Source organism: Schistocerca nitens, chromosome 1 (genome assembly GCF_023898315.1).
Source record: "Schistocerca nitens isolate TAMUIC-IGC-003100 chromosome 1, iqSchNite1.1, whole genome shotgun sequence".
NCBI classification, from domain to species: domain Eukaryota; kingdom Metazoa; phylum Arthropoda; class Insecta; order Orthoptera; family Acrididae; genus Schistocerca; species Schistocerca nitens.
In genome coordinates this window covers 695,008,210-695,025,231 of record NC_064614.1, presented here as the reverse complement: position 1 = coordinate 695,025,231, position 17,022 = coordinate 695,008,210, and the positions used below count along the sequence as shown (strand labels likewise).

At 38.7% G+C, this 17,022-nt stretch overlaps 1 protein-coding gene across 1 annotated transcript in view; it reads right to left on the bottom strand.

The window, feature by feature from the left end:
• Positions 1–6,348: 6,348 nt before the first annotated feature.
• LOC126259552 (GPI mannosyltransferase 4) overlaps positions 6,349–17,022 on the bottom strand; it is a 37,681-nt gene continuing 27,007 nt past the window's right edge. Inside the window, exons 2-4 of the mRNA XM_049956442.1 lie at positions 13,479–13,879; positions 12,860–13,398; positions 6,349–7,483 (exon numbers count right to left, since the gene is read on the bottom strand). Of these exons, the coding sequence (XP_049812399.1) occupies positions 6,589–7,483; positions 12,860–13,398; positions 13,479–13,879 (1,835 nt within the window). The 3' untranslated portion in view covers positions 6,349–6,588. The remainder of the gene's footprint in view (positions 7,484–12,859; positions 13,399–13,478; positions 13,880–17,022) is intronic.

Below are 17,022 nucleotides of genomic sequence, written 5' to 3'. Positions count from 1 at the left end.
GCCATTACGCCCTGGTCAGACAGGTAGTGCTGAATTTCTTCGTCAGACAATCTATCTAGGGAGCGTGTATAAACGACTCCACGCGAGGAATTTAAAGTGCGGTGCGCTTCAACCCGGACAGGGAAGGTGTGGAGCAGTGAAGTACGCAAGAATTTTTGTGCTTGGAGGGCACTGACTGTTTCTAACAACAAGGTGCCATTCCGTAATCTGGAACAAGACTTTACAGGACCTGCAATTGCGTCGACACCCTTCTGAATAATGAAAGGGTGGACTGCGGAGAAGTCGTGACCTTCGTCAGACCAAGAAACAACAAGGAACTGTGGCAATGATAGAAGAACTGTCTGTGGCTGAGACTCAGTGAACTTACGCTTGTGAGCAGACACAGTGGAAGGTGAGGAAACCATTGCGGAAGAATCCCCTGTGATTACCGTCGTCTCTGGTGGCGCGCTCCTCCCTTGTGGGGGCCCTCTCTGAGGGCACTCCCGCCTTAGGTGATTGTTCACACCTCCCGACAAACGGACGGAGGGACCAATCGGCACTTTCGGAAGGTATCAGCTCGGGTAATCACCCCTCCCTGGGCCTGGCTGTTACCAGGGGGTATGTACATGTCCTACCTGTCTCCCCGGGGCGGGGAATTACACGTTACCCCGTCACCGGCTACACATGGAAATGCGTGGGTTGGCCTTCAGACACGCACAGGGAGGAAAAAAGAGAAAGGGAAAGGAAAGAAGAGGGGTCTCAAACACCGCAGCGGAGAAAAGGGCAAAGAAGAGGTAAGGAAAAGAGAAGGACAGAGGAAGGACTAAGACTTGCAAGCGGAGAAAGCAAAGAATTTGTTACAGTTTCGAGCGTCCGTCTCCGGACGTAGGCACAAACCATACTCCCAGAGGGGGAGAAAGGGAAGGAAAGAGCCAGAGGTGAGGGGGGGGGCGAAGATGGGGGATGGGGAAGGATGCGAAAAGGGAAGGTATGCAGCCCGGAAAGGAAGGAAGGCATTAGCTTGGGGTCCCGTGCTCGCTACGCACGTATCCACAAAAGAGTTGTGGACCCCCTGGGGGGACCTAGGTAGACTGTCACCAAAGATCACCTTAGTCGTGTGAACTAAAAAAATTGTGAGAATTTTCAAGCTGGACATTTGTAGGAAAGTAGATTGGATATGTGGTAGTGAAATTACAAATTGTACTGTTTTCCATGTTTGTTGTTTGCAAAAGAAATTTCTGAGCGTGAAATGACTTGGATGCTAAGAGGCATTGATGATCTTGGACATTTATCACAGAATACAAAGAAACATGAGCATTCTAACTCATATATGACTGCACAGATGGAGCACAATCTTTTAGGGAAGCACAATATTAGACAACGACTGTGCAGTGCTTATAGGTAGTCAATTGAAAGACACAATTATTATATTTGCAAAAATTGTTACACAGTCTCGAAAATTGTGAATTGTGTTAAATTTTGTGGTGCTGTTGAGCTCATATTTCATGAAGACGATGAATGCAGTGACTCGTCAGATCTAGGAATTTTTCAAGCTCTAATACATTTCACAGCTTAACTTTACTGCTTAACAATCACTTTTTGAAGACCACTGTTTTCAAAGGTACTTCTAAACATATCTAGAATACTTCCTGGTATGCTGGAGGCTGATCATGGCTGGAGCAGTTTAGAGGAGGGAATTAAAGTTGAACTTTAAAATTTCAATGAAGTGTCAGATGGAAAAAAAAAAATGACTCTGAGTACTATGGGACTTAACTTCTAAGGTCATCAGTCCCCTAGAACTTAGAACTACTTAAACCTAACTGACCTAAGGACATCACACACATCCAAGCTCGAGGCAGGATTCGAACCTGTGACCGTAGCGGTCGCACGGTTCCAGACTGTAGCACCTAGAACCGCTCGGCCACCCCGGTCGGAGAAGTGTCAGATGGAACTGCAGTAATTTTGGCTCTGTATCTTTTGCCGTGTGTGGAAAATAACAAACGTGAAGAAATGTTGTTTGTTATACTGCTGATTACACTAAGAGCAATTTTGATGATGTGAAGAGAAAGGGAAATCAAAAAGTGTTCAGAAAAGTTCAAAGTGATTTAGATAGATATATTTTAGGAACTGGTTGTTCGGACACCAGTGTAGGCAAACCATTTCTACAAAAAGTCATGTCTAATGAAAAATGCAAATGAATACATGAAATTCAAGGTTTCAGGAACCTGTTAAAGACTTTAGTAATTTCAAAAATATGTTATGGGTTGGACCTAAAAAATATGGTAATATGTCTTGGGTTGAAAAAAATAATAAAAAAAAAACTTAAGCCTACTAATGGGGCACCATTTGCAGAGACAGATACTACCTGACGGTGGGGAAAATGGCCACTGTGTACATCTTTACTGGCTTTCTTCATTTAAGGAGAGGTGTGAAACAAAAGTTAAAAAGAGAACTGAAAATTACATGAAAATTGGTTTCCACTTTTGTACATGTGCACTGAAATGTTGCACTGAGTAAGAAAATTAGTTTTGTCAATCTTTAAGTGACTGCATCCGTGATCTAGGGGTAGCACCTTTGACAAGCAATCAAAACATCCTCGGACCCAGGTTTGAACCCTGCCGCTGCTTAATTTTGAATAAAAATCATTAACAGTGGCAGCCAAAGTCTTCTGGCATAAGAAGCCACCCTCATTCTATCAACAGCTTTGTCTATGGGGAGCAGGCAGAGGTTCATGGCAGTCTCTTGTCTCTGGGGTAGGAATCGCTCCTAAAAGGCAGAAGAATCAGCAGTGATCAATGGTATGTGGATGCAGAAGGCAATGGAAACCATGGCATTAAACATACATAATGTGTATTCACAGGACATGTGGCCTGTAATTGAAAAAGTGTCATGATGATGCCTCCATTGGCAAATAGATTTCAGACTAGTGCCCAATCAGATCTGTGGGAGTGGACAGCCAAGGGTGAGACGATCATTAGTGTAGGCATAACCAATTAAAGGGTAATGTTTGACATGTTGGGGTTTCGAACATCAGAAGTTTGAATGTAGTATGGAAGCTAGAAAATCTGAAAAGGGAAATGCTAAGCCTCACTCTTGATATGGAGGGTTCATGAAGTGAAATGGAAAGAAGTCAGGGATTTCTGGTTGGATGAGGAGAGGGTAATATCAACAACAGCAGGAAACAGTGTAACAGGATTAGGATTCATTATAAACAGGAAGGTAGGACAAAGAGTAAGTTACTGTGAACAGTCCAACGTTGAAGTTGTTCTAATCAGAATCAACAGCAAACCAATACCGACAACAAAACATAAGGTAAACATGCTGACACTGTGAGCAAAGGATGGTAGAGAAAGGGTGTGAGGATACTGAACATGTAATTCAGTACATAAAGGGAGATAAAAATCTAATAGTCATGGGGGACTGGAATGGAGTTGTAAGGGAAGGAGCAGAAGAAAGGCTTACAGAGAATATAGGCTTGGTAGTATGAATAAGAAAGGAGAAAGACTAATTCAGTTCTACCATAAATTTCAGCTAGTAATAGTGAGTGAATACTATGTTCATCAATAATGTGAGGAGGAGGAATACTTGGAAAAGGCTGGTAGAATGGGAATATTTCAGTTAGATTACATCACGGTCTTACAGAGATTCTGAAACCAGATAATAGGCTGAAGTTTAAAGACTAGTCAGGAAGAATCAAAGTGGAAAGAAGTGGGATATGTAAATACTGAGGAATGAAGAGATTTGCCTGAAGTTCACTGAGGCTATGGATACTCTGACAATACATAGCTCAGTACGCAGTTCAGTTGAAGAGGAATGGACATCCCTAAAAAGAGCAGTCACAGAAGTTGGAAACAAAAACATAGCTGTAATGAAAGTAACTGTGAGGAAATCATGGGTAAGAGAAGAAATATTTCAACTGATTGATGAAACAATGAAGTCAAAAATGTTCAGGAAAATTCAAGAGTGCAAAAATACAGGTCACTTAGGGATGAAATAAATAAGAGGTGCAGGAAGCTAAGGTGAAATGGCTGCATGAAAATGCGGGGAAAAAAAAAAGATATCTTTGGAAGGACTGACTCAGCATATACAAAAGTCAAAACAGCCTTTGGTGAAATTAAATGCAAGGGTGGTGACATTAAGAGTGCAATGGGAATTCCACTGCCAAATGCAGAGGAGAGAATGGATACGTGGAAAGAATACACTGAAGGCCACTCTGTGGGAGAGGGGGGTACTTGTCTGATGACATGACAGAAGAAGAAACAGGTGTCTGTAGAGAAGAGATAGAAGAGCCAGTAATAGAACCAGCATTTAAAAGAGCTTTGGAAGACTTAAGATGAAATGAGGCCAAAGGGGGAGATAATATTTCATCAGAATTTCTAAAATCATGGGGCGGGGGGGTGGGGGGGTGGGGGGGGGGTGGCAACAGAATGACTATTCATGTTGGTGTGAAGAATGTATGAGACTGGCAATCTACCACTAGACTTCTGGAAAAATGTCATCCACACAATTTTGTAGATTGCCAGAGCCAACAAATGTGGGAATTATTGTACAATCAGCTTAACAGCTCACACATCCATGTAGCTGACAAGAATAATATAAATAGAATAAAAAAACTGAGGATCTTTTAGATGACAATCAGTTTGGTTTTAGGAAAGGTAAAGGCACAGAGAAACAGGTACTGTTGATAATGGAAGCAAGACCGACGAAAAATCAAGACACATTCATAGCACCTGTTGACCTGGAAAAAAATGTCTGTAAATGTAAAATGGTGCAAGATGTTTAACATTCTGAGCAAAATAGGGGCAAGCTATAGGGAAAGACAGGTAATATACAATATGTACAAGAAACCAAGAGGGAACAATAAGACAGGAAAACTGAGAATGAAGTGCTCTGATTAAAAAGGATGTAAGAGAGGGGCGAAGTCTTTCACCTTCAAGAGTGGGATTAAAATTCAAGGTGAATGGATACCAATAATAAGATTCACTTATGACATTGCTAATCTCAGTGAAAGTAAAGAAGAATTACAGGATCTGTTGATTGGAATGAACAGTCTAATAAGTACAGAACATGGAGAATAAATTATAACTGGAGATCACAAAGTAGATGAAGTTAAGGAATTCTGCTATCAAGGCAGCAAAATAACCAATGACGGATGAAGCAGGGAGGATATAAAAAGCACTGGCCAAAAGGGCATTCCTTGCCAAGAGAACTCCACTAGAACATCGGCCTTAATCTAAGGAAGAAATTTCTAAGAATGTACATTTGGAGCACTGCATTTTATGGTAGTAAAACATGGGCTGTACAAAATCCGGAACATGAGAGAATTGAAGCATTTGAGATTTGGTGCTACAGAAGAATGTTGGAAACTAGGTGGAGTAATAAGGTGAGGAATGAGGTGGTTCTCTGCAGAATCATTGAGGACAGGAATATATGTGGAACACTGAAAAAAAGAAAGGACAACGTGATAGAATATTTGTTAAGACACCAGGGAATAACTTCCATGAAGGAAAAAAAAAAGTTCAGTTTTATTTCACACTATTTGTTACCTTCTGAAAGCAAAGAATTTTGTAAACTTTTGTAAAATAAGGCTTGTTTTTTCCTCAGAAAATGTTTCTATTTCTTATTTTCTTGAAAGATATATTTACGTATGAAATAGAATATGACAAGCTGTAACAATTTTTATAAGAAAAGATATAAAAATACACAGTCTAGCAAAGTGACACTAAACCATAAATAAAATTCGAATTTTACAATCTATAATCTATGGTTCACTGAATTTAGAAGTGCAATGTATACAGGATATAAAATGACTTCAATTTTTTCCTAGATGGAAGAAAATAAACTGTTTTTATTAATTTTTATAATTTATTTATCTTCTCGGCTGTGAAAATTGTCCCAGTTCAAACGTTACTGATTTCAATGCCACAATGTGTCACCTTCAGGCACACACATGGGGCCGCTGTAAAAATTGTTGCAGTTCCAATGTTACTGATTTCAATGACACAGTGTGTCACCTCCAGGCACACACATGGGCCAATCAATGTATGGCTGCTACATAAACTATCTGATAGAGTGTGTGCGGAAACTGTTGATCCACCCATGTATCAACATATCGAATACACTTCAACTGACTGATCCCCCCCCCAGGAAAAAATTGTTGCTTAGGAATCAGTAACTTTTAAACTAGGAAACAATAAATATAGATGAGTGGATAAAGAAAGCGTTTACTTCCTTTCATGCTGTTCTAAACAACTGAATCTCCACCATCATCCAGAATTAAAACAGCTATGAGACTTTGTAATTGAGTTTATTTACAATAAAAGAACTCACACTCACATTTGGAAGGAAGCAATAACAAGTTTCTGATAATTATGGTTCAATGCTTTATTATGAAACATGTGGAGTCAAATAAAGCACAAACTTCCTAATTTCATCCATTCTTTATGTACTCGGTGCAAATGTACATATTATACAATTCACAGGCCTACAAATATATACAGCTCATTCACTTAAAAATATAAAATAGGAACTCATATTTGTCTACAAAATATCACAGAAATGAAAGTTTAATGCATTATTAACATTATTACACACCCTCTCTCCAAGTCTTTAATATGCTAAGTGTTTCATTTTGTCAATTCTTACTAGAATAAGCCCAAACTGTTGCAAAAATTTTAATATGTACTTAACAGGAGATGTATAAAAGTGTTCACTATAACAAAATCCTATTAGTTCATCGTCATATGAACACTCTGTCAAGGAGAAAACATTTGGTAATGCTTCTGTTGAAAGATGTGGATAAAAAACATCTTCAATAATAAATGACAATGGTGAGCTTTTGTTGTATGTGAGTGAGTAGAATTCTTCACTGAGGGTAGCCGGCATAGCCAAATATAAACGATAATCAAGCTTTTTAAAATGAAATCGTCTCTCACATTCTTCTAGCAGTTCATTAATTTTTAAGTACACTTCCTCTAAAGGGACAGACCCCATCTCATAGGAAAAAAACTGTTTCGCTTTGCGGTATTTTAAGCCAACAGTTCTGTTATAATATGTATGGTGGGGATTATGCAACTGCAACAGAGATATTGGCAAAGAATACATGTGACTAGTTACAAGATGAATTGAAGTGAACTGTGGTTTAGACTGTAGTTCTGCTGAGAAATGTTTTAACAATGGAAAAATTCCACCCTGGTGAAGAAAACCAAAAAATATAGTCAATATTAAATTACTGACACACCATAATGATAGCAAAAAATTCATTTTTGAATGAGCACCAGTTGGTTTTCTCTGCACATGATGATACGGCTGCACTGTACCAGAAGTTTGATATATATGTTGTGAGTGTAGAAAAACTACAGGAAGTGTAACAGGTATTAGAAACCTTGGTTCCTGATGGGGGAAAACAGATAATGCAGCTACTGGAGTGATGAAAGAGGCTGTCATAAGACTGACAACACTTTGTATTCTTGGTAAATCAGTCCACTGCTTGAGAATTAGAGCCCTGAAACAAAAGAAAGAAAGAAAGAAAGAAAGAAAAAAAAAACAATGTACATGATTTGCATTAAAAGACAGATTCATCTATAATGTTTAAAACAGTGGCACACTTCTGATTTTACTGCAGTGCAGTCAAAAATCGTGTTCCTTTGCAACATAAATTGAAATGCAATGTAATTAGGTTATAGAAATTTGCCGTTAGAGTTACGGGGAGTTGAAATGCCCTATCCCAACAATATTAAATTGAGTGACTTGGCTTCCTTGTATTTCAGGAACTACTGTAGCTATTGACATGAAACTTTTACAGGACATTAAACTGTATGTTCTGAGTCTACTGAACAACAATAACTGCATTTCAGCCACTGCTTTTGGAAATACAATTTTTTAACTACACAGTTAAAATTTTGTGTATTTTTTGTATGTTATACTAACTAATTTTAGTTATACATAACATTATGTTCTTCTTGTAGTTCAGTAGACTCAAGATATGTACGTTATTACTCCCTCAAAATTTGAATACTCTACTCGAAGTGGTTTCTGAGATTTAGAGAAGAATGCAACAGAAAATGTAAATTTTCAGGAACGGCTACTAAAGTTTCAAAAGACTGTAACTCACTTAAAATATGTTTAATTTTTTATTTTTAGTCACTCAGAAGCACCCGGCACCATACTGTATATCACCCTCATGATCTTTTCCCAAGCTTTTTCTTCTTTCTGGACTCCTTAGCAGCCAACTGTGCTGCATACTCTGCTTTATCAATGCAAACCTTGTCCATCCATTCAAGTGTTCTGATGCAGTTTGCTCCAGGATTAACTCCCATATGCTGTAGCACTTTCACACCACCAATGTTATCATCATTAAAAGCAATAACAGCATCACTGACCCCCTCCCCCTCCCACTTTAGTGTCTTCATTCCAACAAAAACGTTTTTTGTAAGCAAGCCCATATAAGATTATTGAACGACTCATTGGGATTTTGAGTCTGACCATGCAGACACTTCTTCAGTAATTCAGGATTTGCCAGGTCTCTGTAAATAGGTTTTATGATATCCATGACTGCTGCTGGGATGGAATGTTTATGGCTGTATGAACTGTTTGAGTACTGAGCATTGCAGTAATAGCACCATGAATCAGGTCCAGGAGGGCAAAGGTGGTGTACTGCTTTTTCATCAGTTGACAGTCTGTGGAAGAAGTTATCCCATACTGTCTACTTCATTTTCAACAAATCTCCAGTATTATTTCTAATGACCATCCTATAATACTTCTGCAGTTCATCAATCAATTTGTCTGTCGGCCTGCTTCTTATGGTTTTACCATCAGAAAGTCTCTTGTCTCTCAAACTTCGTTTCAACTTCCTCAACCTGGTGCCCATCCTCTTCTGGACATGACCAACACATTCCAGTTTTGTGATAATCTTCTCACTGTAAGGCTGAGTGGCTACTACACTGTTGTAGGCTTCTGAGTCTCCATCACCGAAGAACTTAATGAAACACACTAAAAATTTCAATAGCCGCAGAGGCCTCCATACCACCACTTGTTCCTTCATAGTTTCTGACACAGATATGCCCTTCTTCATTCCCTGGTTTACACTTATAACAATGTTTGGTTAAAATCTGGAAATCTATTAGCTTTCCAGTATCCACACTGGTCATTGTAGCAACAGAATTTTTAGAACTGTAGCTGCACTTCTGCCAAGTGCTATCAAAAGCTACTGGTATGTCAGTCATACAATCATTTATTTCAACAGCTTCATTTGCAGCACCCTTCATTGATTCACATGCAACAGATTCCACAGCGGGTTCAATAAATCCTGCATACTTGTCTGTTTTACAAGGTGGGCATGGCGTACTCATCACGGCACACATTGTTTCTGCTGCAGTGTGTCCTTTGCCAACAGATCTCAATGTATAAAACCACCTAAAATTTACTTTATCTTTACACGTACCAGAATTCGAAAATGAAGAGTATATTTACAACTAGCACAATTAATGATAAGTTTCCTGGCTAGTCCATTTGATACCTGTCTTTATGTAAAGTAACTGGCCCTCCACATATTTTAAAACACACACTTTCACCCAACACCCTTGCTAGGATGTGTAAATCTATCAGAATATAACCTAGCCTACCTTTACATTACTTTTGTTTTGAGAAAACTGTGTATCACAATGTTTTATTTTAATCTTCGAAGCAATAACGAGTGTTTCTCTAGATACTGATGAGTTTGCCTGTATTTCAATGTCTGCAACTTCACATGCCACATGTTGAACACAATGTTTCCCTTTATTCAAAAATCTATTAGCATGAAACCCATGTTTCTTAAAAACACTTCATTTTGGCATCATACTTTACTTTTTGAGAGATTTACCAATCTACTTGTCACTTTCCCTTGGAAAAAAATTAGCATTTTTACATACAATGAGTGTTTATACTACGAAACAATATGATACTGTTTTTGACAGTGCTACCATCACAAATATGTGATTCAACATTTAAAAAAATAAAACACTTCCCATATATATATCGTCTTGACTAGAAGAAGGGATCAGTTGGTAGGACATGTTTTGAGGCATCAAGGTATCACAAATTTAGCATTGGAGGGCAGCGTGGAGGGTAAAAATCGTAGAGGGAGACCAAGAGATCAATACACTAAGCAGATTCAGAAGGATGTAGGTTGCAGTAGGTACTGGGAGATGAAGAAGCTTGCACAGGATAGAGTAGCATGGAGAGCTGCATCAAACCAGTCTCAGGACTGAAGACCACAACAACAAACATATATATATATATATATATATATATATATATATATATATATATATATATATATATATATATATATATATATATAGAGGGGAAACATTCCACGTAGGAAAAATATATCTAAAAACAAAGATGATGTGACTTACCAAATGAAAGTGCTGGCAGGTCGACAGACACACAAACGAACACAAACATACACACAAAATTCAAGCTTTCGCAACAAACTGTTGCCTCATCAGGAAAGAGGGAAGGAGAGGGAAAGACGAAAGGATGTGGGTTTTAAGGGAGAAGGTAAGGAGTCATTCCAATCCCGGGGGCGGAAAGACTTACCTTAGGGGGAAAAAAGGACGGGTATACACTCGCACACACACACATATCCATCCACATATATACGGACACAAGCAGACATATTTTGGTCTTTAAATATGTCTGCTTGTGTCCGTATATGTGTGGATGGATATGTGTGTGTGTGCGAGTGTATACCTGTCCTTTTTTCCCCCTAAGGTAAGTCTTTCCGCTCCCGGGATTGGAATGACTCCTTACCTTCTCCCTTAAAACCCACATCCTTTCGTCTTTCCCTCTCCTTCCCTCTTTCCTGAAGAGGCAACAGTTTGTTGCGAAAGCTTGAATTTTGTGTGTATGTTTGTGTTCGTTTGTGTGTCTGTCGACCTGCCAGCACTTTCATTTGGTAAGTCACATCACGCAGGAAAAATATATCTAAAAACAAAGATGATGAAACTTACCAAACAAAAGCGCTGGCAGGTCGATAGACATACAAACAAACAAACACAAACACACACACAAAATTCTAGCTTTCGCAACCAACGGTTGCTTCGTCAGGAAAGAGGGAAGGAGAGGGAAAGACGAAAGGATGTGGGTTTTAAGGGAGAGGGTAAGGAGTCCTTCCAATCCCGGGAGTGGAAAGACTTACCTTTGGGGGAGAGGGTGGGGAGTCGTTCCAGTCCCGGGAGCGGAGGGACTTGCCTTGGGGGGAGGGAGGGACGGGTATACGCTCGCACACGCGCACCTGTCCGTCCGCGCGTATACGCTTGTGTCTGTATGTGTGTAGATGGATATGTGCGTGTGTGCGAGTGTATACCCGTCCTTTTTTCCCCCTAAGGTAAGTCTTTCCGCTCCCGGGATTGGAATGACTCCTTACCCTCTCCCTTAAAACCCACATCCTTTCGTCTTTCCCTCTCCTTCCCTCTTTCCTGATGAAGCAACCGTTGGTTGCGAAAGCTAGAATTTTGTGTGTATGTTTGTGTTTGTTTGTTTGTATGTCTATCGACTTGCCAGCGCTTTTGTTTGGTAAGTCTCATCATCTTTGTATAGAAAATTGCAAATCTGCATATTGTTGTCTGCCCTGTACTGATAATGCCTGTCTTTCTAGTGACACACTCAAAAGCATTGGTCTGTTTGTTTGATCTGACAAGTGATCCAGGATGGTCTGGTAGATAATTCCTCTTGTTTGGGTAACTGCTTTATTGGAAAGAAAACTTAAAATGGTGGAAATCTTAACTGTCCTTTCAGTGTTAGATATGTAAAAAAATACTGCATACTAGGTTAAAAATTGTTTAGTACATTATTATGAAACTAGAAGTAGCTATAATTTTCATCTGGACAGAAAATAATAAAGTTAACAGAGTAGCACAATACCATCAAATTATAAAATAAATTACCATAATATATAAAGACATATATACTATCTGCTGTTTCAAAACAAAACTAAAAGATTATTTACAAAATAACAGTTTTGATATGGCAGTGGAGTACCTGGATTAAAACAGATTGTCTAATGTAAGAAGTCCTGTATTAAAAGATATCTAGAAATAATAATTAGTTAAGACTAAAAACAAACAGAACTAGATTAAAAGAAAATTCATTGTCAATTACTGAGTAAGAAATGAATTTTAAGCTGCTAATTTTTCAATGCTGGAATGACGAGATCCACAAAATGTGAATTGTTTCATGGATTAACAAAGGAATCAATAAATGGGGTGCTCTAGGACTATGATGCAATTGCTTCAGCAGTAAATAACTAGTATTTTAATATTTTTTATCTCCATATTTGATATCTTATCAGCTTTAATATGTCCCTGAGAAGATGGTTTTTGTAATTGAGAAACCCTTCTATAAGTTTTCTAAATGCCCTTCTTGCCACTCATGGACCAACTTTGGTGTGTGGGCACTGATCTATCCAGGCCAACTCTACAAAACTCCAACGTGTAGTGCAGGCCAAAGAATCTGGAGATAATGTTGTCACAGATCTGATTCGTGCTTCCTGTGTGGTTTCTTCTGTCTGGTAGCCAGTTCTTCCGCAGATGAGCCTGAGACACTATCATGTGCCTATAGCTTGAGCAGCTTACAACTGGTGAAAAGAAAAGGAAAGAAAAGAAAAGAAAAGAAAAGAAAGGAAAAGAAAAAAAGAGAGTGAGTTTATTGTGCTCAGTCAAGTTTCCTTTTCCATAACAATATCGCTTTCAAAACGGCCACATATCTTTCTCCTACAATTAAAAATTTCTGTTCAGTAATGGTTGTATCCTTACAATATACATTTCTGTTCTAAAAACAATATTCTGTAAGTGAGATATAAATAAAGGTAAATCAAATAACAGTTTTTACTTACTTGTATATCATTTTTATGACTGTGATCATTCCGATGACCCCCAAAACATTATACAGCAGTGGAACATTGACCAACACATGAAGATATCGTGGATGTAATCCATGTTTGGATAAGTTTGTAAAAACTGTATTATATCGTAAGAAATTCAAAGGAGTTACAACAAAATTATTCAAACTAACTTTAAATTCCTGAATTTCACTATTTGTCAAATATCCATAGTAATATGAATCAGTTATTATGTAAAAAATAATCCCGGGTATGCAAGATAAAATAAAGACAAGCATGCGGAGATGAAATTGTACAAAACCAACACTTTTTGATCCAAGACCTCTATGAAGCCAAAAGAAAACAGGCGGAATGGCAAATGCAATAAATGTTGGTCGATTAAATACTCCTATAACAACCACTGTCGCAACAGCAAAACAACAACTAAAAGAATGACTTGGTAAGGAGTTTATCAATTTATAGAGTTTTGTCCTGGTTACTGGTGAATCTGCCTTGTTGTATTTTTCTCTGAGATATTCATCACGATGAATGACCTGAAGACAATACTTGTTATTAATGAAATTTAATTACAGGTAGACTAAAATAAATAATGAAAAATCAGTGTGTCCCTTACCTGCTCTGAAAATGACATACAGTCAACAACTAAACATAAAAGAACAGACATCAAAACCATTTCCATCATATTTGAGAACGTTCTTGTTCCAAAGACTAGGATAACAAAAGAACTTGCATGTACAATGAGTCTCACTCTATAATTTTGACCATAACATTTGCAGATGTGATATAAACAATAATCAGTAATAAATGACAAGGCACAACAAGTTAAACGAGGTAGAACTAACAATGTATATGGAGTCAGCACATCAGCACCAGTCCAATACTTTGCATAAGGTGCAACGAACTTCAAGAATTTTAATGGCAGTCCTACACAAACATATGGCAGCACAACACTTCTAATTGGGAATGTTGTATTAAACTCCCAAGGTCTAGAAACATCAGTATTAAAAACATCACCTGAAAGAGGAAAGAAAACAATCATGTAATTTAGATCAAAATTTTATCAGTTTTAGCTGGACAACACAAAAGATACTCTTAGAAGGTCCTACTATACAGGGTGATTCGAAAAGAATACCACAACTTTAGGAATTTAAAACTCTGCAACGACAAAAGGCAGAGCTAAGCACTATCTGTCGGCGAATTAAGGGAGCTATAAAGTTTCATTTAGTTGTACATTTGTTCGCTTGAGGCGCTGTTGACTAGGCGTCAGCGTCAGTTGATGCTAAGATGGCGACCGCTCAACAGAAAGCTTTTTGTGTTATTGAGTACAGCAGAAGTGAATTGACGACAGTTGTTCAGCGTGCATTTCGAACGAAGTATGGTGTTAAACCTCCTGATAGGTGGTGTATTAAAAACGTTGGTATAAACAGTTTACAGAGAATGGGTGTTTGTGCAAAGGGAAAAGTTCTGGACGGCCGAGAACGAGTGATGAAAATGTAGCATGCATCCAGCAAGCATTTGTTCGCAGCCCAGGAAAATCGACTCGCAGAGCTAGCAGAGAGCTGCAAATTCCACAATCAACTGTATGGAGAGTCCTACGAAAAAGGTTAGTTATGAAACCTGAACGTCAACTACCCAAGGCGATGGATCAGCCGCCAGGCAGTCCGTGACAGAGCACTTCATCACTGGCCTCCAAGAAGCCCTGATCTTACCCCCTGCGATTTTTTCTTATGGGGGTATGTTAAGGATATGGTGTTTCGGCCACCTCTCCCAGCCACCATTGATGATTTGAAACGAGAAATAACAGCAGCTATCCAAACTGTTACGCCTGATATGCTACAGAGAGTGTGGAACGAGTTGGAGTATCGGGTTGATATTGCTCGTGTGTCTGGAGGGGGCCATATTGAACATCTCTGAACTTGTTTTTGAATGAAAAAAAAACCTTTTTAAATACTCTTTGTAATGATGTATAACAGAAGGTTATATTATGTTTCTTTCATTAAATACACATTTTTAAAGTTGTGGTATTCTTTTTGAATCACCCTGTATAACTAAGAACAATGAAATACACTGAGGTGACAAAAGCCATGGGATACCTCCTTATATAATGTTGACCTCCTTTTGCCCACTGTAGTGCAGCAACTCATGGCTTCAACAAATTGTTGCAAGTCCCCTGAGGAAATATTGAGCCTTAATGCTGCTACAGCAGTCCATAATTGCGGAAGTGTTGCCAGTGCAGGATTTTGAGTATGAACTGACCCTTCGATTAAGTCCCATAAATATTCGATGGAATTCACGTTAGGCAATCTGGGTGGCCACATCACTCACTCAAATTGTCCAGAATGTTCATCACACCAATAGCGAACAATTGTGCCTGGCGACATGACATCGTTGTTTGGGATGATTGCAAATGATCTCCAAATAGCGGAACGTAACCATATATAGCCAATGACTGGTTCACTTGAACCAGATGACCCAATTCATTCCATATAATCTCTGCCTACACCATTATGGAGCTACCACCAGCAAGCACAGTGCCCTGTTGACAACTTGGGTCCATGATTTTGTGAGATCTGCACCACACCTGAAGCCTACCATCAGCTCTTACCATCTGAAATTGGGACTCATTTGATCAGCTCATGGTTTTGCAGTTGTCTAGGGTCCAACCAATATGGTGATGAGCCCAAGAGAGGTATTGTAGATGATGTCATGCTGTTAGTAAAGGCTCTTGTGTTGGTTATCTGCTGCCATAGACCATTGATGCCAAATTTCTCTGCACTGTCCTAATGGATATGTCTGTCGTATGTCCCATATTGCTGTTATTTCATGCAATGTTGCTTGCCTGTCAGCACTGACAACTCTATGCAAACGCTGCTGCTCTCGATTGTTAGTTGAAGGCTGTTGGCCACTGCTTTGTCCATGGTGAGAGATAATGACCAAAATTTGGTATTCTTGGCACTCTCTTGACACATCTCTCAGAATTCTGAATTCCCTAACGATTTCCAAAATGGAATGTCCCATGCGTCTAGCTGCAACTACCATTCTGCAATCAAAGTCTGTTAACTCCCGTCGTGCTGCCATAAGCACATTGAAAACCTTTTCACATGAATCACCTGAGTACAAATGACAGCTCCATCAATACACTACCCTTTTATACCTCGCGTACACAAAACTACTGCCATTTGTATACCTACATATCACTATCCCATGACTTGTCACCTCTGAATAAGATGTCAATATAAAGCAATGAGATAGGTAAAGCTCAACCAGAAAGCTGGTGGTCCTGTTGGAGGTGCTATGTCCTTGCCTTCCTCAAACCTTTGAACTGACTTAGCTAGACAGTTACGAGGTGTGATAAAAAAGTAACAGGATTTTTTTAAAAAAAATTTCATGGGTTTTATACATCCAATTTTCTTTTTTTATCTTGTTGGTACACATGTTCCTGATTTATGTTTGATTTTTCAGCTGTTTTGAATATTTAGTTTATTGTTGGAGTTGTACAAGTTATACATGTTTTCAAGTTCTCAGTGAATTTTTACTTTCAAAAAAGATGGATCAAAGAATCTGCATTAAATTTTGCTTGAAAAATTGAATAAAGTGCAGCCACCCCATTCAAAATGTTAACTATTGCTCCTGGTCAATCTACTATAAATAAGAGAAGACTTTATGAGTTGTGTAAACATTTCAAAGAGAGTTGAGGGATGTTCAAGACGACTGCCTTAGCTCATCAAGTACTGATAAAAATGTGGAAGACGTAAGGAAAATGGTTCTAGAAAATTGCCGAATCACCGTCAGAGAGGTTGATGATGATGTCGGCATTTCTTTGGCTCATGCCAAGCAATTTCTTGATGTTTTGGGGGTGAAATGGGTAGCAGCGAAATTTGTTCCAAAATTGTTGAATTTCAACCAAAAATGGATGCCACATAGATATTGCTCAGGAACTGCTGAATTAAGTTGACAATGATCCATAACTTCTAGAGAAGATTATAACAGGTGACAAAACATGGCTGTATATATATGAATCCAAACTGAGGCCCAATTATCCCAATGGAACCTGCCTTAAGGGCTGAGACGGGGGAGGGGGGGCATTTTTCAAGTTTGACCATATGTGTAACACTACTATGGGATAGTGCATCATGAGTTCCTGCCTTATGGTCATA